This window comes from Python bivittatus, unplaced genomic scaffold (assembly GCF_059951505.1).
Source record: "Python bivittatus isolate LINGU-HERP-01145 unplaced genomic scaffold, Pbiv_v1 ctg000370_np1212, whole genome shotgun sequence".
NCBI classification, from domain to species: Eukaryota; Metazoa; Chordata; class Lepidosauria; order Squamata; family Pythonidae; genus Python; species Python bivittatus.
In genome coordinates this window covers 2,251,457-2,275,302 of record NW_028277062.1, presented here as the reverse complement: position 1 = coordinate 2,275,302, position 23,846 = coordinate 2,251,457, and the positions used below count along the sequence as shown (strand labels likewise).

Below are 23,846 nucleotides of genomic sequence, written 5' to 3'. Positions count from 1 at the left end.
CCATGCAGCTCTTCTGTCAGGAAATAGGATGCAGGGAGGCAGATGCTGTTCCACGTTACCACGTTGGGCTTCCCGGGGAAACCAGCTTCTTCCTCCGTGTCGGAATTCGGCACCGTTGGCTGAAGAAGGCGCAGAAGCAAAGCAAACCACAGAGGATCCCCCCAGTTTCCGCCGGTGGTTGTGATCCCCCCATCCCCGCAGCATTTGAGCGCTCACGGCTTTTCATAATGTTGCCGCCACCAGTTAGGGAGGTTGACCACAGGCCGGAGGGGTGTCGGGGACCCTGGAAAACGTCCATCTACTGTTTATATGGAAATCCTGCCCTTCCTTCACGGGAAACCTTGGGTGGATCTTTTTATACTCAAGTTCCACTTTAAACATAGAGCTCTGCTGTTTGGGGGATCTGTGTAGCACTCCATGAAGGGAGTTTGAAGTATTTCTTCTCCTGCACATGCCCATCAAGGTTAGGAGCTGGCATTCTGGCCCAGGAGAGATGCCCAAATTGGGATCTCGTGGAGCCCTTGCTTTAGGGGTGGCCTTACTGGCATCAAGAAGTGTCTCGGCTGCTGCTTCTTGGGGACAGAACAGGACAGGTCTCCGTAGCATTCCAGACTCGGTCCCCGCAAGGTGCGTTGGAGTGTGCAGGAAGGCAGACTTCGCACTCGGTTCAGTTCTTTAAACCTGCCGTGCAATCCTGGGGATTGAAAGAATGGCAGACGAGCGCTGGTTCAGTCCGTCTGGGAAGGACAGGGGAAATCCCAAGATGCTGGAAGTGAACTCTCGGCTCATTGGGTGCTTGACTGGGAGGGAGACTCGGCTGTGGCTCATGGGTTGAATTCCGTTAAGAACCAAGACAGGCCTGCAGGCTGCTCCGTAAGAAAGATACCCAGAACTGCCTCTTGACCAATATCACTTCTTTGGCCAGTAAACCAGAAGAGCTACAGCAGAGGCTTCAAGTTGTTGAGTTTGGGAGGAGTTTCTAAAAAGCTCCCAGGTAGGCCAGACGGACGCAGAGTTTGTTGGGCGGGACCAAAGGAACAACTTTTTGGATGTGCTGCCGATCCTTTTTATTAATTAACCTCATGTTCTTACACACCTGAGAGAGGGAGAAAAAAATACCCGCTTTTTCCACTTCCTTGTGTGCCTTGTACGATTTCAAAGGCCCTCATGACGTGTTGGTCCCCCCCCAGCCCCTGCATCCCTGCCACCAGCAGCTAAGTGAGAGGAAGGGCAAGGGGAGTCATCCTTAGCCAGGTGCCCCACCACGTCCTCTTCACAGATCTAGTTTCAATCCTGCCGTGGTTACTTTTGAAAAAAAAAAGAAACACTGACCAGGAGAAATGCTGACACCTGTAATCTTGAGAGTGAAAACGGTGTGCATGTGTGTGTACCATGCCAGATCAGCGCCCCATGGCAGCTTGTCTAATTTGGGGAGCTCTGGCAGCCCAGGGTGATCCACGTGGCCTCGTGCACCGCTTCTCTGTGACCATCTGAACCAGGAGTGGGGAGCAGGGCTCCTTCACCCAGGTCTGCTCTGCGATTGGCATCGGATAGACTAGTTGTTTCTCAACCTCGGCAACTTGAAGTCGGGTGGACTTCAACTCCCAGAATTCCCCAGCCAGCACATGAATTCCCCATCCACCCGACTTCAAGTTGCCGAGGTTGAGAAACGCTGGGAGAGACAAAGAGGGGCTGTTCCCTGCAATTGGTTCCTGTTCGGAGATACTCCTCGGGCACAGCGAGAGGATAGATCAGGGTTTGGACTGCTAGAATTACGTGGGAGCAGAGATTCCCTTGGGGCAGGGAGCGCAAAGGGGGAACCAGCTGTGGGGGTGACCTGGGGGTGCAGCAGCACTCCCCGTCTCCCTCATCCCCAGAATTGCATCTCTGGGTTGTGTATCCCAGCTTGGCTGCTGCCGTTGCGCGTGGTACGGCCCAGCCAACTGGGGGGGCTCTTGGCTCCCCTGCGCCTCCCTCGCGCCTGCCCTGGGCCCTGCGGCGGTTCTGCTCCTGCCCCACCGGCAGAACACGCTGTTGAGAGCCGTCGCCGACCAGATCTGCAGCAGCCGCTCATTTGTTCCACCCTGCGCAAATTCAATTGAACGTCTCGCTGCGGACAAGGAGAAAAAGATGTTGACTGAATTATGCAGTGCACACGTCTCTATTAGGAATAATAAAACCGAGCTGGGGAAGGGGAGGAGTCCCTTCCTTGTGCAAACGGCCACGATAGCCTACGATGCTGGCCACCTGGTCCTTCGGAGCCCTTCCTTTGGAGCCCCACGGAGCCCCACGGTGCCAAACCTTGCCTCTTGAAGGGGTGCGCTCAAGCATTCCCTCTGCACCTGGAGGCGTCAGCCCGGCTGCTCCCCTTCTGGGGACTCGGGCTCGGCCGGGGCCCGCCCGCACCTGCAAACAGGCTGTCCCTGCGCGTGAAACGTCCATCCAGCTGGCTTTCTCGTGCTGGTTTTCCTTGGGAGTCGGGGAGAGCTGTCTTCCTCTGCTCTGTCACGCTGATGCCATTAACAGGAATGGCTTTTACGGTTGCCTTCGACCGTCCCAAGCCTGCTGGGCATTCACTGACCCACTTCCCAGACTCGGTGCAAGTCTCCTCCCGTTCCCCCGCTTTCTGGATTAAAATAGGATACCAAAAGCCAATGCAGCCAGGAGGAAAGGGTACGGTTTGGTTGGCTCGCGGGTGCTTTTCTCTTCCGTCCGCAGATCGGGAAACGAAAGAGAGCAAACAAATCTGGAATATGTCAGTTTAAAAAGTTTTTAAGCGCTATGAAGAAATCTCCCACTGCCAAACACAGATGGAGGATTTGAAATTCACATGATTGTCCCATAATGAGAGGCTGGTGCGGTTGGCAGCGCCCAGCCGGCGATGTGCCGTGTGCATTAAACTCTTCCCCTGGCTGGATCTTTTGCATGGCAATGCATCCTTGGGTTACGTATCCAATTGGCTACCTCGGCTGCCTCTTGTGTGACTAAAACCTCAGCTGTTATCAAGCACTTAGAGATACTTGGCCATTCCAATCCCTGGGCTGTGTGATTGTTTTACCCCGTAATTTGGCACGGAGACTGCGGCTTACACGCTGCGATACTAACTCTTCGTAGATGACTGCGCGGTAGCTATTAGCCTCTTCCATTCTGAGACTGGCTGGGGAGGCAGCAAAATTAATTGGCTGCCTTTGCTCCAGAGTTTTCGCCGTTGGAGGCGAGCGGCTCCTCGGGGGAAGATCCTCCTTCCGGGGGGCCTTGTCCGCTTGGCGGTTTTGGGGGCCTCCCTCCTTCAGGGCCAGGAAGGAAGACCCCCCTTTGCAAGTGAGACAGGCTGGGCCTCCTCTTAGCTTCCCTCTGCAACAGGCTCGGATGCAACGCGTTTGGGATCTGTCAGGTATCCGCCCCTGAATAGAAGGCAATTTCTGCGCCCGCCCAGACGCAGCAGCCAAAGAGCAGGGATGGCAGTGCGTTTTGGCAAGCCACCATGCCTTCGCCTAGAGATCGGCTGGGACAAAGAGCGCCCTGTGTTCCAGCACTGCTGCTTTCTCATCTCCAAGAGAGCAACACAGTGCCAGGATACAAAAGCACCAGTTGCACCATCATGCGCAAAGCCGTGCGCGCTTGCACGGAACAAAGGGAAATGGCACCGGGGACTTGGGGAGAGCATCTTCCCTCTCCAAGGGAGGTGCCCGGTTTCTCTGAAGGGCACCGGGTTGCTTTCTTCCCCATTCCCTCTTCACCCACCCAGGAAAGGGCCGTATGACAATATGCCAGGCCCCTGGGCCGTCAGCTGGGAAGAGGAGCGGGTTTCATCGTTAGCGGCCCTGCGTCGGGTCCCCTCTTTCGGTCCTCTTTGTGGGAGGGAAGGCGAAGGGCTTGTTCCCTGAAGCCTCTGCTCCCGGGAAGAAGGCTTGAAGCTGGACCTCGGTCCTCTGTTCTGTCTGGCGACCGGACGTTCCAGGCTGGCACACGTCCCCTCTTGATGTTAAGTGGCTCAATCTGTGAGACAGCAGAAGGAGTCGCGTGGAGCGATGGACAAAGCCTCCCAGCTACTCTGTCCCCATAACAAGCCCCTGTTTCGCCATTGAAAGTGGTCCCGGCCTTTCCCACAGAGACGTGAACCGAGAGGACGACAATCCCCAGAAATCTGTGACATCGCTCCCCTGCCAACCTTTGGGGTGAAGCTGCAATGCCGAGAATGAGTTGTGGGCTGTTCCCGAAACAGCTGGTGTGCGCGCAGGCACAGGCCAACACCCAGCACAGGCCTTGTTCCCTGACGCCCCTTCTAGCCTCTCCCCATAGACCTTGGTTACGGCGCTCTGTCTTTCTTCTGGGAGGCTGGGCACACTTCCAAATGCGATGACCACCTACCATTTTTATTTCTTAAGAATGTCTCCCTGGAGCCCCAAGACATTCTCAGACATGGAGAAGATGTTCTGGCAGCCCTTCCCTTTGGAGACCCTTTGAAATTGACCGCGACGTGGGAGGGGCAGGGAGCCGAGCGGTGCCAAGGCAGGAATCCGCCTGCCGACTGTGCCCCCGGGCCCACGCTGAGAAGCTCAGGGCCGGGAGAGGAATCATCCATCCCGCTTCTTCTGTTCCAGCTTCCATGATTCACTGGACTCGGCAAATCAAGGACGTGCTGAGGGCCCAAGAGGCGGTCGAGAGCCGGGAAAGCTCAGGACCCCTGGAAGAGATTGAGTTTTGGAGGAACCGCTGCACCGACCTCTCGGAGATCAGCAAGCAGCTGTGCCAGCAGGGGGTGAAGCGCATTGAAAGCATCCTCTGCCTCTCCAAGTCTTCCTACGTGGCCCCCTTCCAGCGGCTCTCCAAACAGATCCAGGTTGGAGCAGGGAGGGGGCTGGGTCCCCGGCCTTCTCTGGCCAGGGACTGCCCTGATGGTCTTTGTCTGTGGCTCCTTGCAGGATGGGTCAGAGCAGGCCCAGTCCAACCTCCGGTTCCTCTCCATCCTGAAAGAGCCATTCCAAGAGCTGGCCACCTTACGGCCCAAGGACATCCCTGAGAAGCTGCCACATCTCATCAGCCTGGTCCGTATCGTGTGGGTGAACTCCCCGTACTACAACAGCAGAGAGAGGATCACAGCACTCTTCCGGAAGGTTGGGGCTGCCTTTCTTTTATTCCCCCCCCTTTAAAAAAAAAAGAAAAACTTTTTTAAATTAAACATTTCCAAACTGTTTTTCTGTTCAAAGCATGGCAGCCAGAACAGTTTGCAAAACTCAGCCACGTTGTAAGAATGCAAAAATACCAAATAGTAAACATGTTGAATCTACCAACAGATAATGGAAGCAGGTCAATGCTGTAAAATACCAGCCATGCACTAGAAACCTGGGATAATAAAAAAGCTTTGGACCACTTGCCCAAAATAACAGGAGCCAGCTGGTCCAGAGTTCCAGAATCATGGCCTAACTTGAAACCCTAACCCTCTCCTACCTGCCTCTCCTCTGAAGGTGGAGTTGATTTGGATCTTCTAGGCATGTTCACATGGGAGAACATGTTGACACTTGTCCCTGTGGTTTTGGTCCACTAGCGAAAGGATGGGATGGAGGGGGTTCTGAAGGGTCTCTCTCTGCCTTCCCCCCAGATGAGCAATAAAATTATTCAGATGTGTTGCAAAGACATTTCTCTGGACCGGCTGTTTGAGGGCTACATCAACTCTACTCGCCAAACTCTGCACAGCTGCATCTCGTGCATGTCGTCTTGGAAGGACTGCTACCAACAGGCAGCTTACATGCACAACAAGTAAGAGAATGGAGTCTGGGTGGAAGGTGCCCCATATCAGGGGGCTGGTCCTTCCATTCCTGAATTGGCCGTTCTGCCCGTCAGCAGGTTTCTGGGTCTCAGCTTAGAGGATGGCTTTGTCCCCACATCTGCTGCCTTATAACTTTCAGTTGGAGAGTTGCCAAGGGCTGATGATCTTCTCTGAGCACCCCGTGGAGCAGCAGTACTTCTTCATGAGAGCCTCTCTTTGAGTACAATATCAGAATACCAAAAAGGGAGCCCCTTTGATTGTCCTCTCGTGAGAAGCACCGTGCCCTCTCTCTCCAACTTGGCCTTCCTTTCTGATGGGCCACTTGAAGTCCCTCTGTCAGCTCAGCTGAACTCCAGTTTTTATCCTCTCCTCCTGTGAGCTCCCAGCTAAATTCTTCAGCGCTCTTGTTCGTCTGTCTTCCATCTTCTCACCATGCCGGACAATTCTCCTAGTTTATGCTGGGGCAGGAGGCCTGTTGGAACGGAAGCACCTCTTGATGAGCTAAGAGCTGAGGGGTTTAATGACTAGAGCAGTGTTTCTCAACCTTGGCAACTTTAAGATGGGTGGACTTCAATTCCCAGAATTCCCCAGCCAGCCATGCTGGCTGGGGAATTCTGAGAGTTGAAGTCCATCCATCTTAAAGTTGTCAAGGTTGAGAAACACTGGACTTGAGGCTGGAATTCCACTAGATGGAGGGATTTTGGAAGCAGGAGGGAGCAATCTCTGGTGAGGGGTACATTCAGCCCACTTACAGCATTCAGCTCAAAAGGCTTTGTGTGTTCTTTCCCCAAACCTCCAGGGACAAAAGAAACCTGGGCGTCCATCATGGAAATCAAGATCTCTCCTGACTGGCTTCCTTAGCAGTCCTATTTGTTTCCACCTACCTATGTGTATCCCATCGTGCTGCTCCCTTACAGGGTGTGCAGAGCGTGGCAAGAGAGCAAGGAATAGTAAGCTAAAGAAATGAAAGGCATGAGATAAGAAAAAGGAAGGAGCTTGTAGCCTGACTAGACTTCTCCATACCTTCGTATCCTTGCAAGCCATCCTTGCGTCCAACACTGGGTACACCGATTCCTGCGTTGTCTTTTGCGCATTAAACTTCTCATCTCTCTGTTTTGCAGGATCCCATCAACTCCATCCAACCCCCTTTTTCGTGACCTTCCTCTTCCTTTCGACACGTTCACTTACCTTTCCTTCATATCTCTGGTGATTTGGTGATCATTCAGTCTTTCCATATGACCCAATCGCTTTGGTGTAGTTTGACAACGTGCTCCCTCCCATTTCTTTTACATTCCCCCCTCTTTCAGTTCGTTCATAACACCTCCTCTTCCTGTTTTATTACACGCCCTTCTGCTGGTGCGTTTAACTTGTGTGCATCTCCAGGGCTGCCCAGTTCTTACTCCCATAACACAAGGTGGACAGAAACACGTTCTTGTACGGACACATCCTTAAGGGTTTGCCAAAAGTCTTCCTCACAACAGACCACATACAGCGGCTACTTTCTGTCAGCATTTGTATGCTTTAAAATGTCTCCATTTTCACACCTTCAGTAAACGTTCTGCCAAGATACACAAATACATCTTCACTCTCGGTTTTCACCATTGATGTGTAACTTGCAATTGTTCGCTCCGTTTTCCCTGTCAAGCACAGCTGCTTTGGCCTCTGAGGCGTTAATTCTCAGGTCCAAACTGCATGTATATAGTCTGTCTAACATTCCCTGTAAAAATCTGGTTCTCAACCAGCATGTAGAATAGTAGAGGTACAAACGTGTCCCCGACCCACGCTTCTGTTCCATCACCCCAAGCATATATCTATGGTGAAGCAACCAACGCTTTATCACCTACCCTAATCTTACTCTGTGCTCAGAGCTGGACCATTTCATAAGCATCCATTTATTCTCATTTACAGGAGCTTCTTCCATTCAGCAGCCAACCCTCCCCTCCGTATTTGAGCAACACATTTCCCAAACATTTCTGAGCCTTTTCATTTTGTCGTCTGCTTTTCTGAATCAACCAAGTCCAATGGACTTTCCCTAACTCATACGTTTCTCAGTGAGTTGCCGAAGAGTATGTTTGCTCCATGCGCTCCCTCTTGCCGCTCGGCACTCCCAGAACGTTCCTCCTGGTCACACTGGTACACTTTTGATCAGAATTCTGCGAGGCACACTTAACAACTTATCCCCCTGAAGTTGTTGCCTTTACGCTTGTTGCCTTTCCATTTGTGTGCGAGAACAATAACAGCCTTTTTTTCCCTAGTCTGTGACCATAATAAACTACTTTATTCCAACAGCATTCTTGAATTGTCAAGCACAGACAGTCTTCACGTACATGTTAAACAAGTCACCCAGCCATTCCATAAGCAAATCACATCAATATTTTAACATTTCTCCAGTTAGGCCGTCAACACCTACCGCCTTACTATTTTGTGACAGTCCCACAGCATTTATGGCTTTCTTTTCACCGTTTTTTTTTCTTGGACGTGTGTAGCATTCATTTCAATCCTGTTCTTTAGCAATCTCTAAAATACCTCTTCCCGCATTTCCTCACTTCAATGTCATCCCTGTTATTTTTAATTCTATTGACTCTGCTGGAGGTTCCTCGTTTAGCTCTCCTCACCCACTTCCAAAATTTCCATCAAATTGCTCTGCATTTTCTCTGCCTCATCGAGCCTCAGCTGTTCCTCGCTCTCTTGGACTTTCTGCCTTAACATTACCCAACAGCTTTCTTTCACCCTCATTGTGTGCAGCAACCCTTCCCTTACAGGCTTTTCCCTCATCCTCACCCCTGCTCACATCGTCATTCCACCAACCATCCCGGGTCGTATTTTCCAGTGGCGTAGCCACCTGGAGCATCCTTCTTTTCCTTCCCTTGCAAGCAACTTCTGCCATCCCCGTCCTGACGCCCACTGCCCATTCCTTCTGTGGGCAGATTCATCCATCTTCTAATCCTTTTTCACACAGGACTTGTATTTCCTCTTCCTGTGGTTGTCCGGCTTTCCTTCTAGTTTCTTTCACACCTTTCCTTTTCTTCCCTGTCTGTTTTTTCCCCAGATCCGCTCCTGACTTTTCCAAAACAATGGCTTGCTTGCATATTTATAACCTCTTACCATCCTGGTATCCTTTGTTAATCCTCTCAGCTCTTCATCATATCCCACCAGTTTCAGATTTATGTTCATTCTTCTGCACGTGTATGAAGGAATGGACTGATGCTCCAGCAATGCATTCAAAACATGCCTTTTTCTAAACAGATATTCTCCAGTTCCCACTCTTGTTCATCCTTGGGTCTCTGAAGGGCGCAGTCACATTTACTGTACTTTTTCATTTTGCTCCATCCATTTTTGTCATTTGTTTTTTTTGTGTGCCTTTGAGCCTGTCTTGACTCCCAGCGACTGCCTGAACAAATCCATGCAGGTTTTTGGCAATGTGTTTTTTAGGAAGCGGCTTCCCCTGGCCTGCTTCTTCCTGGGCTGAGAGAGGGGGACTGGCCCAAAGTCACCCCACTGGATTCCTTGCCTCAGACAGGACTAGAACTCAGGGTCTCCCGGTTTCTAGCCTGGTGCTTTTAAGCACCCCAACAAACTGGTTCTGATTTATGTCACCTCTCAGGATAATTTATTCAGAATTTTGCACAGTTTTTTCCCACAACTCATTCATGGTTCTTCCATTACTGTACCACTTTTTACTGGAGCGTAACATGGACGGTCACTGACCTTTAGTTTATTCTTTCATACACACTTAACACAATCTGGATGAGACCAACTTGTATTTCCTGACATATATTAAACCTTCGTACACCTTCACTTGTATTTCCCAGCTCCTCAAAATCAGACAGTCTTAATCCAGACCTATTTCCTTCCTCTTTCTCTTAATTGCACAGACGCACCATAGATCTCTTGTTCCATTTCATTTGTTAATTTGAACGATCATGTAACAATTCCTTCTACGTTCCAGGTCTCAGTCTACCACATGCCAGGGTCGCCAGCAGATCGGTCCACAGGGACTGACCGCTGCCGCCCATCATGGCTTTGGTCAGTCGAGGTTCTCACATGGCCCTTTTTAGTAAGACCCCGGAGGGGTAGGCTAGGTTGCCAGCCTTAGTCGCACGCAGAGCACCTGCAGCATTCCCTGAGCATCTTATCAGTCAGTTTGTGCACTAACTGAGCCCAGGCTTTGTCCCCTAATTTATACAAGCCAAGATGTCTAACCTGGTACTCGAGAGCAAAATTCTTCTGGCCACGGGAAGGCCTTGAGCCATTCACGGCCATCCTAGAAGGGTTCCGTCACAATCCTTGGCAAGGCTCTGTTAGAAGCTGGCAAACCTTGGCTTTTAAGCAGGGCACTGTTATAATTGAAATGATCAGTGAGCTGCGTGGTGGTGGGGGGGGGGTCCCTGCAATTCTTGGCTTCCCCAGTTCTGTTCCAGCCCTGCCAGTGTTGCGTCCCCGAACGCCCCCCCCAGCCCCGGCTTCTCTGTACTTCAGAAATAATGCAGCGTAATCCATCATTATGATTAGGGATGTCAGGTTTAAGTGGTTCCCTGGTCCTTGACAATTAAGTCTAAGTGTTACTTGTCTGCTTCAAATTCAAATTAGTGAGGCTGGATCAATATCAGGCAAGATACAAAGGCATTTAAAGCGCGAGCAGTTCGGCCGGGCCTGGACTAGGCTCTTGAGCCTTGTTCCTGGGGTGAGGGTCCCGGGCATTCTCTGATTAGCTGGTTTCTTCGGAAACCTCTTGCCACCCAGAGGGAGAAGGGGGAGGGAAGAGGAGATCGGCAAAGAGGAGGCAACGGGCGTGTTCTCCGTCCCCTTCTCTCTCGGCCAAGATGCCTGGATGGCAGAGGCCCCTCTTTTCTTAAGGTCTGGGTGACCCACACCCTTTCCTGTCCAGGTGCTATTAGCCCTGTGGGCTCCGGGAGTTGGGGAAGTAGCATCCTTGGAGCAAAAAGTGGCAGGGAGGAAGGCAGGGCCAGCTTGCGTGACATCTGGCTCCTCTCACAGGCTTTCCGGGAAGGGTTGGGTCCTGGACCAGACCAGCATCTTTGCCCAGGTCGATGCCTTTGTCCAGCGCTGCAAGGATCTCCTCGAGGTAAGCATGGTGACCATCTAAAGTTGTCCATGCTAGCTTCCAAGGATTCACCTCAGGAATGACCTATGACTGCTTGTGTCCGTGGTATCCAGGATGGATCTTCTGCAGAGCAGTGTGGGTTTGCTGGATCTAAGGGTCTCAAGCTCTGCTCATGCCTCGTTTTCCATGGCTCTCTGGGTTCCTGCAGGGCAGAAAAAGGGCAAGCCCAAGAGAGTTCTGGAAAGGGGGGGATCCCAGCAACCTCCTTCTTCTGACAGGTCTGCGACAGCCAGCAGCACTTTGCCCGCTGGGAAGATGGCAAACAGACCCCGCTGCCCTGCTTCTTTGGCCATCAGGGCCCGCAGATGGCCCGGAGTTTGCTGGAAATAGAGGAGACGTTCCATAAGTATCTCAACAATCTCCGGAATGTGAAAGGGGGGATCCTGGACGTGAAGAACACTACCTGGCATGAAGACTTCAGCCAGTGAGAAAGGGTCCAGCACAGCGAGGGAGGCATGCTGGGAAAAGACAGCTCTTCCTGTGGGCTTTGGCTGGAGTGTGGGGAGGGAGAGCTCAGGTGAGGCGGGCAAGGGAGGCCCAGGAAGCCTCCATCAAGAGCTGCAGGTGGCTCCCAACAGCCTCTTCTCCCTTCCTGTATTGTCTTCCCGGGGCATCAGCTTCCGTGCAGGAATCAAAGACCTGGAGGTCATGACCCAGAACTTGATCACTTCAGCCTTTGAGACAGTGAAGGACGTAGAACATGGCGTGGAGATCCAGGACATCTTCCATCACTTGTCATCCCGGGAGGTATAGCTGACCCAACAGTGTCCCTTGGCTGATCCGGGGAGGCAGGGGGCAGCTGGAGGGAGGGAAAGGCAGACACTTCGAAGAATGGCTGTATCCATGCTAAAGTGGCATGCTGGCGGACTTGTGCTCTGATGTCCTTAACTAGCAGTTAAGAAGAAGAAGGGGCTTGGTCTGCCTTGGCCCGGCCCCACCATGACCTGATGCAGCCTTTAGGTCTATTGGATAATGCTCTCGATGCTTGGAAGGGTTAAAGCAGTGTCAAATTGGCAACTTGAAGATGGGCGGACTTCAATTCCCAGAATTCCCCAGCCAGCATTCAAGTTGCCAAGTTTGAAAAACTCTGGGTTAAAGGATGCTGGGGAGATCCAGGAGGAGATGCAGGAGGGAAGGCGACTGGAGGATTTTCAGGCCCATTCCAGCAGGTGTCTTCTCGCTCCTTTAGGCCATCAAGCGCACCTTTGACAAGAAAACGGTTGACATCTACATGCTCTTCAACAAGGAGCTTTCCCTAGTCAACAAGGAACTGAGCAAAAAGATCCCTTTCTTGCCACCGTACATGTGCCATTACTCGGGCATGGCCCACTGGATGCGTGCTCTGAGGCGGCGTGTTGACAGACCCATGGAGGTAAGGCTTAGGCTTCTAGGCTTGGTTGGAGATGGTGGTGGTGACATCTTCCAAACCTTTCCAGCCTGGCTTCCCCTGAGCTCCTGGCTCAGTTGGGTAGAGCCCAGGATGATTGCAAAGGTATTTCCAGATGGTTTGGCGGAAGGGTGCAGCCAAGGTCAGACTGGACTTGGATGAGCCATTGGCCCCTCTTTTGCCATCTTGCAGAATGCAGGATTGGCCTTGTTCCCCATCACCAGGCTATGCTCTAATACGGTGGAGGAATGGTGAATATCGCTCTGTATGTTAAGATTGTCACTTCCCACTGCAATGCACATTAAACAGGGTGGAAGAATCCTACCAGCTATCCTGTCCACTGGCCAGCAAAAACCATTTGGGCCTTTGTATGGCCACAATTGCTGTTCGCTATTCATCAAGCACCCTCATCAATTTTTTTGTCTATTTCTCAGCTATTTACCTCAATAACATCCTCTGTTGCTGAGTTCCTTTTGGCAGGTTTAATTATATGCTGGGTAGAAACAAAATGGCATTCCAGCCATCAATCAACCCCCCTCTCCTCGTGCCCACTTGAAAATTGAAATTGACAAATCTTGAGTTAGGATGCAAAGCAAACTGTCTGTAAATTGGTTTCCTCTGAAATTCCTTGCCCAAATCTTCCTCCAGGACGTATCTCTTTATGCTTATATTAACTGGCAAACTCCTGGACCCCGAAAGATGCTCCCGTGTCTTGCTTTAGATGTGTGTTGTGTAAGATGTGCCAGTCCCGAAACACAGCTCTTGGCAGGAAAAGAGAATGCGTGCAATCAGGGTTGGTGTCTCTCTTTGGCCCTGGATTTCTTAGATGGAGGTGTGGGGAACATAATGTCTGAAGGCAATCAAGGCTGCCAAAGTGCTATAGAAGATGCTGAAATGAAATTGAAATGGCAGGCAGAGAAGGGAGTCGTGGGGAGCTTAGCCTTTAGAGGGGGGCATCAAGAACAGCGAGCAGGGGAGAGCTGAACGTGACTAACAAGTTCAGGGAAGGTAAGACTTTGGAACCCCATGTGAGGCTCTAGAAGGGCCTTGTCACATAAATGTGAAGACTTCATTGGGAGCTGAAGAATCTCAGCTTTCTTCTGAGTTTCTACTGCTCCTGACTGCCACTTGATGGAGTTCAAATGCTTTAAGGCAGTCTTCTTCAACCTTGGCAACTTGAAGATGGGTGGACTGCTGGGTGATGGGTGAATTCCCCAACATGGTGGCTAGGGAATTCTGGGAGTTGAAGTCCACCCATCTTCAAGTTCCCACGGTTGAAAAAGACTGCCTTAAGGTGATCATTCCAGATCCCTAGCCCCTTCCTGTTTTCCTAAGTGGCCCTTAGTGTCTTGTCCTTACTGGTGAGGAAACACAATGGCCCTAGAGTTTTTTATTGCTGTTCTGTCATTCAGTTGCTTGCAAATCTTTGTAACCCAATGGCCATCATATTGCTGGAAGTGTCTGCTAGTAACTGCCTCTTTGAGTTCTTGTAAGGTCCTGCTTGTGTCATTAGTGATGGTCTCACCACCTTGACTTCTGTTCTTCTCTTTCTCAATTGCCTTCCTTTTTCCAAGCATTAGGGTTAGCATTCTGAGTCCAAACTATCAGCTTTAGTGTTTCCAACGAGCAATCTGGTTTATTCATTTTTGCAGTCCAAGGTTTTCTCAACCGTCATCTCCAGCACCTCAGTTTAAGACATCCGTTGTTCATCTGCCCTTTCTGATGGTCAAGCTTTCACACTGTATGTGGGAAAACCACAGTCTTGATAAAGATACAGCTTTGTTGTTAGTATGATATCTCCGCACTTTAATATTTAACCTAGATCTCAGAATTTTCTTCCAAGTAGCAGATATCTCTTTATTTCATGGCCACCATTCCTGGAAATTCCTCAGCCTGGGAAGGCCAAGTCTGTTACTACTTCTTCTCTGCACTGGGGTGGAATTGCCTGTGGACCTAATCAGTAACTTCATCCCACTTACACAGATAAAGGGGCTAAGAGGTTGATAGCCGGGCCAGGATCCCAGCTATGGAAAAGGCTGAAGAATTCCTTGACCCATGAAGGATGTTAATCACCAGCATGGGTTGGGTGCACCAGCCTCCCACATGTCAGCCAATCTCAGCACAGAACCTGCTGGCTGCTTTCTGTGCTGGTCCACCAAGGCTTCCTCACCACTGCCCCACCCTGTCCTCTGTTTCCCTGCTCCACCCTCCTGCCTTGGCCTCAGAGTCCACTTGCTGCTCGCCTATCAGCCTTACGAGCTGGACCAGGTCAGGAAACTGACTCCACGGGAAGACTAGAACTCTACTTTATTGAGCTAGGCTATGGTAGCAGAATCTTGTAAGTCCTCCCACATCTTCCCTTCCCTCCCACTTATACCCCCATTAAGTCAGGGGGGAGTCAATATGCAGACAGGCTCCCCCCTGCATATGCAATCCACATACCATTCCCCAATTGGTTATATGGGCTGTGACTTATGGGAGTTGTAATCAAAAGCATCTGAGGGTATCCGGTTGCCAGTCCATGGATGGAAAGCAGGGTGGCTGCTCAGATGATATCTGCAGAATGGCTGGGCCAGATTTTGGAGAGGGGAGATGAGCTTGCTCCTCTGTTTGTTGGCTGCTGACCTGCCTTTCATTCTTGGAAGGGCGTCGGTGCAGCGCCCCTTCCAGTTCTACACCTCTCGCCAGCACTGACGAAGCGACCCCTTGCTAGGAGAGCTGGCATGTAGCAACTGACTCAGCTATGCTAATGACAGCTGGTTTTTAAAAACATTTCTTACTTTATCTTGGCACCAATAATTGGCCTGATTTTTCTAGGTGACATATGTTGTTTTCTTTATTACACGCACCAGAGAGAGTCTAATGGGCAACTGGGAACTTATTTTCCAATTTCCTGTTGACCAAGCAGAGAACTAGGTGAGCAGAAGACTTGGGAGTGGAACGTTGGAGCTCTGGACTGGGAGTCATAAAGAGACCCAAAGGGATGTGCTCCCACCAGAACCTGTGCTTTTGCAGGCCCCAACTCAAGTGCACTAAGACCTTGGGTGTCACTGATAGGATTTCACGCATGCACAGGTAACCACCTCTTTCAGTCTCTTCCGACACACAAGTGGGCTGTATCTGCAGGGAATTCATGTAGGCCTTCCTTCCCATTCTGGCCTCTCCTGCTATAGTTGCATGCAAAATTTCCCCCACCACCGCCACTCGGCAACAAATTATATGATAACACAGGCTCTACATGGGACAAAATTAACCACAGCAACCTTTTGCAAATTTGAGTACATACTTATTGTTTGTGTGCAGTTGTTTACATATTTAAAATGGTGAATTGGGCAGGTGCAGAAGTTTGGACACCCTTCCAGTCAGTACTTTGTAGCATCTCCCTTGGCAGAAATAACATTGTTATTTCCTGTAATCTTTCGGACCTTGCTTTTGGAATTTATTCCCACTCTTCCTTGCAGAACTCTTCTAGCTCAGAAATGTTCTTAGGTTTCCTTGCACACACTGTACATCTGAGATCTCCCTGGGGATTTTGGGTAAGATTCCAGTCAGGGGACAAAAGGCCATTCTGAACCCGTTGACTTTCTTCCCTTCCCTTTGTATCTTTTTTATCCTTCATGGTTGATTTGGAGGTATGTTCCCATGTATGTGAGCAGCTCGTCTCCTTTTCCGTTTGCCCAGTGTCTCACCAAAGCCCACTTTATCCCTCACATTGGGACTGGAGAAGAGAGCTTCCAGGCTTATCAGCTTCTGGTGCAGGCCATGGATGAGATCGAGAGAAGGACCTTCCAGGAATGGACCCAGGGTTTGGACAAGGACAGCTTGAAGCGCCTGGATACCCCTTTGCTCATTGCGAGCACTGAACAGTCAGGAATGCTGGATATCAATTTTGACAAGTGAGTAAGAGGTGCGGGAACAACCAGAGTAGGCGTTTGTTGCCCTGGTGGTCCACCACTTCTTCATTGAGCCTTCATGCTTCCTTTTCTAGGCACTTGCTAAAATTATTTGTGGAAATCCATTATTGGGAAAGGGTGCTCTTTGAGATTCCCCATTATGTGGTGGAGGTGTACGAACGGAAAGAGGACTTGAGGAACCTTCGGGAGAACTTGCTGCTGGTGGCCCGAGACTACAACAGGTCAGCTGCCTGAGTTGTGTGGGGTTTGGAAGGTTCTCATGACCTCCTTCCAATATTGGAATCGCTGTTATGGGATCTGAAATCCCTGCCTATCTTGTGGGAGGGTAGACAACTACCTTAGCATCATAGCCTATCAATCAATCAATCAATCAATCAATCAATCTATCTATCTATCTATCTATCTATCTATCTATCTATCTATCTATCTATCTATCTATCTATCTATCTCGATATGTTGCACACTCTTCCTGCAGCGGGTAGGCGTTGTCACTTGAGGCCCAGATGCCGATCCTGCTCCCCAAAGCCCTTTGGTTCAGATGGTTGAGAAACAGTAAGACCAGGGCTGCCTTTTTGGCACTCCTCCCTGCTTCAGTTGAAGTCTGGGATCTCTGGATTTGGAAACCGGAATGCCATCCTGTACAAAACCGAGAAGCCGTCTTCATTTGGCGCGAGTGATTCTGGACCTGAGCATTCTGAGCAAAAACGGTGGGGCGGCCAGGCAGTGGCGATCCCTCACGGCCCCAGCTCTAGCCTTACCTAATGCCTCTTTCTCTTTTGGAGGAAGAGAATGAACTCTGCGGAGAAGTCCTTCCTCTAATCCTCTCGCAGATTAGACCTGCCCACTCCCTCCTGTGGGAGAGCCCCCCTCCAGGCCCTTGATCGGTCCACGCGGTGCAAGTAATCTGGGCTACTAGCCATGGGGCCCTTTGTCTGGCAGCTGTTTGCAGTGAGGGTGGTCCACCAGAAGGAGCTGCTTGAAACCAGATAAGGCAAAGTGGCGCATCGCCTGGGTTGTCCTCTGCCCGCAGGGGAGGGAAGAAAATCTTCCTCGGGGAAGCGAGAGCAAGGGGAGAAGTCATTTCAGTTGACTTCCTGAGATGGTTTTCCGGAGGTGTGTTTGGCAAGGAGCGTCTCTGTTTTTCTGTTTTTTTAAGTGTGACATAGAGGCGTTTCTCTGCTGAGGAAGTGTGGTTTGAAACGAGCTTTGTCTTGGCAGCTGTATTTTTGTCATGACACACGTGTAAGCATTTACTTCCTTTGTGCACGTTTTCCTCTCCTTGGAAATTAATTAGAGACCAAGCCGGTGTTGTGGGAGAGAATTGGGCAGCATTCAGTTGCACGTTTGCGTCAGATCTGCGGATCTGCTCAGGAAATATTGAATGGACCTGTTCATTACCATCATCTATATCCAGCACGGGTTTGGGCCAGGGCAGCTGGGGGTAATGGGGTTGGTAGTCCAAGATGCCACCATGGCAGGGAAAACTGCAGGAAGGAGGTTCTAGGAGGAGGTGAGGAAAACCTGTGCAGGGTTGTGAGTCCTCCTGATGGGCATCTGTGTTCAGAAGCAATCTTGCTTTGAAGATCAGTTGCTGAGGGAGCCTTGAGGGACTTTCAGGGTTCGGTTGGGCAAAACTTGCCTGTGTCCTTAAGAAAACTTAAAGGTATTAGAGGCCGAGCAATTTGCACTGGCCTCCCTGCCAGAACCTGCAATGGGAATGATTTATGGAAATGAGTAACATCTGGAGGAAGCCTTGGTGCTGCGTAATGTATTTTGACGGCAAGACTTGGAATGCGTAACATTTTGGCTCGTTTTGGTCTTGGGGGAGGATGAGTGGATCTCTCATGCCTTCCACCCTTCGCTCTTCACTCAGGATCCTCAGCATGCTGACCCCAGAGGAGAGGGGCCTCTTCCGGGAGCGCATCCGCTACCTAGACAGAAAGATCCAACCTGGCTTGAAGAAGCTCCACTGGTCCCTCAAAGGGGCAAGCACAGTCTTCATCTCTGAGTGTCGCCTCCATGCCAGCAAGGTCAGGACATTGGGCTCCTTCACCTCTGGGCACGTCTTGAGAGACATGAAGAACCAGGACCCACTTCCCAGTCCCCTGATAGTCATGTCTGTAGCAATTTTGCCTCCCTCCCAGCTGCTTTGTCCACTCAGAGCAGTGACGCTGTGAAAGTTGGAACACAACAGGGCAGGTTGCCCCTGTTCCAAAGGTTCTGCTTGGGCAAGGATGTCCCTGCTCCCCTTAACATGGGAACCATGGCATCACACTTCCACCTGCTTCAGACCTACCTATCCTGAACTAGGTTTCACCTCTGCCTTGATAGGCCTCTTTTGTAACCATCAGCCCACTTCTTGGGCCAAAGCCACCTCCTGCCTCTAAGCTGCTCCTCTGACCACTGCCTCCAGGACCGAGGAGATTCCCTTGATAGCCCTTCTGGTCTCTTGGGTCTGTCATGCCTTCTCCGCTTGCTGTTCTGAGCGTGGACCGGTCTTCTCCCACGTCCACTAGGAGCTGCCTCTTCCCAGCTTCTGTGGCTCCCCTTCCATCTTCTCCCCTGATGCCCTCCCTCTCTCTTCTCTTCCCACAGGTGCAGAACATTGTGAATGAATACAAAGCTGCCACGTTGGCCATTGCTCACCGGGCCCAGCAGATGAGCGAGGCTCTGCTGGTACGGATCACTGGTAAGCGGGTCTACAATGACCTGGAGTTTGAGGAGGACCAGAAGGACCACCGGGACCTGGTGCAGAAGAAGCTGGTCACTTTCCACGAAGACAGCATCACCATCATGCGGCAGACATACGAAGTTTTCAAGCACGATGGGCCAGAGGTGAGGAAGAGCAGCGAATATCCTTCAGCAAGGGGAATCCACAGGAGCAGCGTGCTTGAAGGACGCTGGGCTGAACTAAACAGAGGCACTGAAGCTCCCCGTGTGCTGCTTTCAGAAAGTACTAGCAGCTGGAAATTGGTGGCCAGAGATGCACTGGAAGAGCTGTCTGGGGAGAAGCCCTGGCTACATGTGCAGTTGGAAGGGACGGATTGTCCCTTAATCTGGTGATGCCCAGCAGCTGTCTTTGCTGTGGAACGTGAAGGCAAAGTGGCACCTTTAGGAGCCTGACGAAGCCTTCCTTTCTCTTGCCTTGGTGGGCTGAGGTGCCTGTTCTGCAGATTCCCAGTTGGCATTTCTGATGCCAGCCAGGCCCCTCTTCTCCAACTCTTTCCCAACAGGTCCAGCAGCACTGGTTCAATTACACCATCCGGATGGACAGGATGATGGAGGACGCCCTGCGACTGAACGTCAAATGGTCCCTGATGGAGCTCTCCCGGGCCATCAACGGAGATGGCAAGACCAGCCCCAACCCGCTCTTCAGGGTGAAGGTTATTCTGCAGGACAATTCCCCTGGGCAGAACCCCCAGGTGAGCCTTTCAGCTCTTCTGAAATCTCAGAGCTTCCTCCTGAAACGAGTTATGGTGGGGAGTGTGTGGAATTATGTGCAAAGGCAGCTTTTCCTGGGTAGAGCTCTGCCCGCGGCAGAACCAGAGGACAACGTGTCATTCAGAGCTCACGTAGAGACTCTTTCACCGAGAACCTGGAAGGAGGTCCATCTCCTCTTGGGCTCGTGGGCCTGTCCTCAGCATCTACCACGGGATCCCTGGAAAAGGGGCATTTTGTTTCTAACAGAGTTGGGTGTCTGGGACCCAAAATTTAATTTGGGTTTAAAAATATTGCAGTGATTTTCGTTCTTCCTGCTCTAGCCTCGTTTCTGGGCGGGCCTGTTCTTCTTGAGGCTCCTTGTTGTCCCTGGTCCATTTTGACTCCCCAGCTGGTTTCTGCTTTCCTAGGTGGAGTTCTCCCCCTCACTCCTACAGCTGGCAAATATGGTCAATGACATCAGCACCCACTTGATCTCCAGCATCGCTGTCTTCCGGCATCTTCCAGAGATCCTCGTCCGGCGCAAGTTTGCCCGCGATCCCATTTCTGCCCTTGTGGGTAAGACGGCCTCCTTGTGTGGGTGGCTTCTTCTCCCCCACCCCCCAGGATCTGTTGGGAGTTCAGACACAGGTCTTCAGAGACACCTCTCACTCTGTGCATGCAAACTCTGGGGTCTGTGTGTTTCCTCCTCCATAGATTAGATGAATGCGATAGCCTGTCTCAGTTCAGACCTTGTTTTGAATGAAGCTAGGTATAAAAGCAGAGATGGGGAGGTGGGAGCCATCCATTTCCACATGAGAGAGAATCGTTGTGTACCACATAACTGGGAGCTTCAGCTGATCCAGAATGCTGTGGCCAAGTAGTTGTGGATGTAACACCTCTGCTTTATGAACCGAACTAGTTACCAGTGGCTTCCAGGTGCTATTCAGGGTGCTGGTTCTCACCTACAAAGTCCTACAAGGCATAGAGCCAAGATATTTGAAGGGCTGTCTCTCTCTTGCTGTTTCTGCCCATTCCGCAAGATCAGAGTTGGGATGCTCCAGGTCCCAGCCATTTCAACCATGTCATCTGATGGAACCCAGGAAGCCTACCTTCTCTGTGGGCCAGGACCATGAGCTCCCTTTGTGAAGGTTTCTTATGTCTTTTCCCATCTTGTTTTGTCACTTTGGTTTTTGATCTGTATGGTACCCAGAGTCATTGAGAAGTTGACCCACTTTAGAAAAGTCAGTAGTACCTCAGTCCATGTCTGCTTCCTCCCAAGGCCATCAGGAGAACGGCCGAGTATCCCTTAACTCAGAAAGGCAGAAAGAAAAAGCCTAGAGTGGAAGGCTCCTTTGCACTGGGATGAGCAGTGACTGGAGGATCTAGCCAGGTCATGTCTGAGGCTCCCCTCCAAGTGCTGAAAAAGGGATTTGGGGTCCAAGGAACAGTGATTTGCCACATAGTTGTGGCGTGGCACCTGATGCTAGAGCAGGCATGATGTTCATACACAAAGACACCATCCCTCATTTATAATTTACCACGGACATCTCTCCTTAGTCCTTCAAAGCAAGCAGCATCTTGGGGTGCTTAACAGAGATTTAAAGCAGGAGACGGTTGCCACAGAGAATCGATGTGTTTAACAGACAGCAATTCCAGAAAAGTGCTGTAAAACAACCAGTTAAGATGGAACACAGAAAATGCTGGGGGAAAGAAAACCGTGCACCATCTTCCCCCAGCTTCTCTTTCGTGGCCTCCCCTTCGATGACCATTTGCACAATGCAAAGAGGGCAGGGGTGGATCCTTGAGGGTTGTGAAGCCACGGGGGCTGCCAGCTGCCTTGCCCACCTGGGCTGCCTGCCTTCATCCTGATCCGAGGTGCTGCCAGCGAAGGAGGATCACGAAGATGAGCCAAGGCAGGGCAGCGGGGTGGCTTGGCACAGGGTTCTGAACCCGCTTTCCCAAGAGCTACTGGCTGTGAAAAGGAGAAGGGGAGAACAGAAACCTGTCTTTGACCGGGACTGGCTTTTGGGGAGGGGGGAAGGTCGGTTAGTTCTGGGTGGGAAAAGCAGGAGCATCAAGCCGGCGAGCTCCTCACAACGGCCTTCACGGTGTGGCCCGGAAGGGCCGAAGGAGAGGATTTGGGAATGCTGGGAAGGGCCTCTGGCAATCCAGGAGAGGGGCAGGTTCTGGACTCTGGCCACGTGGGAACTGTGTGAATGAGGAGGAAGAGCGCTTGCCTGCTCCCTGCTCTGGCTCTGCTCCGGTTTCAGCCTTTTCCTGGGCAGAAGCCCAGAAGGCTTCTGTGTTCTTCTGAGGCAGCAGCGGCTGCTTCCCCTATGCCCGGCTTCACAGATGTGAGTGCACGAGGCTGGTTTGCTTCACTGCGTGTGATTCAGGCTGCCGGGAACGCCATGGAAGTCTGGAGAAATGAGCCTTGAGTCAGGCGGGCCTGCGCTGATCATTCCAGGCTGGGTGGGATTCCTTCCCCACGCTCTGAAAAGGGGGAAAAACAAGCCATTTTGTTTGCGCCACGTTCCCTTTTTCTGAAGGAAGCCCCACGGCTCTGTTTGACTCCTGAGGCTGCGAATGGCAGGGAAGACATTGGGAAGGGGACAGGGTGCGCCCGTGCCATGCTCCGGGTCCAACCTGGACCCGTAGCTTGGCGCCTTCTGCACATTGAATTTCCTCCCACCTCAAGAGCTCTGCTTCCCAGCACTGCCAACTTATTTTGAATCTGAGTGGCCGCCATTGTGCAGAGCGTCATTTTCTGCTTGCAGATCCAGCGGGAAGGGGTCGTCCTACCATCAGCTTTACTTTCTGTCCCTCTCCCAATCGTTCCTGGCATTGGATCTGCATTTTGACACATAGACCCTCTTAATGCGCTGCTCACTTGGGGATTGCTTTGCACCACTGTGCATCACTTTGCACCTCCTGACACCGAACCCCTTTGTGGATTAGCAGCTTGGGTTTTCCTTACTTTGAATAATTGGGTGTGGGCATATCAGGGCCAATTCCAGATGATTTGTGCTGCACTAAATTGCTCCCATTCCAAACTGATTCAGAGGTTCCATTTTATTTGTCCCTTTTTTAAAACGGTTAGTAATCCCACATTGGCTGAATGTATTGAGAAGCCTCTGGGGAGGGACGTGATGGAAAGTAACTAGTATATCCCATCTACCTGCTTTTCGGGTCCAAGGGGCGGTAAGGCAGGACTTCTCTTTGTGCAGGCCCTACTTGTTCTTCTCAGCAAGCAAGGGTGTCCGCTGGGCACCGTCAGAAAGTCAAGATGGCAGCCATGCCAGTGGATTGAAGCTCTGCACCACCATGCCTGCCAAGCTGACTATTCTGACCATACCCGGCGACACTAGGCTTGCTTTTTTTATGTGATTTAGAAATTGAAACTTTAATAGTGTTTTCCAGACATTTCCATATCTTGTAAATGTTCCTTCTGCTTCCTCTCACTCTCCATTTCTTTTTGAAGGTGAACTTCCTGCAGACTCTTCTTAGTACAAAAGTTGTGTTTAGTGATCTGTTTGTTAGAAGAGTAGCAACTTCAGCTTTGTTCTCTTTAGGTGTCCTGTTATGATCACCCTGAGTCCCTGTGACTGTGTTGGTTATTGGTGGTGAGTCCTAGGAAGTCCTGGGAAATTATGTGTTTCTTGTCCCTCAGAGCGGGATGAAGACGTCAAGAAAATCCAGGCCCAGATCAACAGCGGCATGCAGAGCAACGCCACCCACCTGCAGGCCTACCTGAAGACCTGGGATGTGTACCGAGAGATCTGGGAAGTCAACAAAGACGCCTTTATCAATCGCTACAGGCATCTCAACCCACTGGTTTCATCCTTTGATGCTGACACTGCTCGGTAAGGGTGTCCTCATGGCTATGGGATGGAATAAGGCTACTGCCCCCTGCTGCCACCAACCTAGAGGTACTTTGAAGTCTTTAAGAGAGCCTTAAGAGATCTCTCCTCCATGAATTAACCAAGTTCCTCTTTAAAGCCATCCTGGTTAGTAGCCATCGCTGTGTCTTGCAGGAGTGAATCCCATAAGGTGTTAAGCACTTAAGACTAGCCCTGCTCAATCAGGCCAAGGCCCATCCTAGTCCAGCATAGGTTTTTCATGGCGACCTACCAGATGCCTCTGGGGACCTCACAGGCAGGAGATGACATTCCCCCATCCTGCCATTGTCCTCCTGCAAATGATATTTGGAGGCACCTACCCCCTACCTCA

General features: G+C 51.0%; 1 protein-coding gene across 1 annotated transcript in view; it reads left to right on the top strand.

Annotated features, from left to right (window-relative positions):
* DNAH2 (dynein axonemal heavy chain 2) overlaps positions 1-23,846 on the top strand; it is a 74,611-nt gene that overhangs the window by 8,467 nt on the left and 42,298 nt on the right. The window contains exons 6-19 of the mRNA XM_088142315.1: positions 4,605-4,843; positions 4,926-5,117; positions 5,603-5,760; positions 10,769-10,856; positions 11,114-11,319; positions 11,513-11,642; positions 12,085-12,267; positions 15,964-16,178; positions 16,271-16,417; positions 18,070-18,226; positions 18,792-19,031; positions 19,430-19,618; positions 20,045-20,192; positions 23,287-23,479. Coding sequence (XP_087998441.1) covers positions 4,605-4,843; positions 4,926-5,117; positions 5,603-5,760; positions 10,769-10,856; positions 11,114-11,319; positions 11,513-11,642; positions 12,085-12,267; positions 15,964-16,178; positions 16,271-16,417; positions 18,070-18,226; positions 18,792-19,031; positions 19,430-19,618; positions 20,045-20,192; positions 23,287-23,479 — 2,485 coding nt within the window. The remainder of the gene's footprint in view (positions 1-4,604; positions 4,844-4,925; positions 5,118-5,602; positions 5,761-10,768; positions 10,857-11,113; positions 11,320-11,512; positions 11,643-12,084; positions 12,268-15,963; positions 16,179-16,270; positions 16,418-18,069; positions 18,227-18,791; positions 19,032-19,429; positions 19,619-20,044; positions 20,193-23,286; positions 23,480-23,846) is intronic.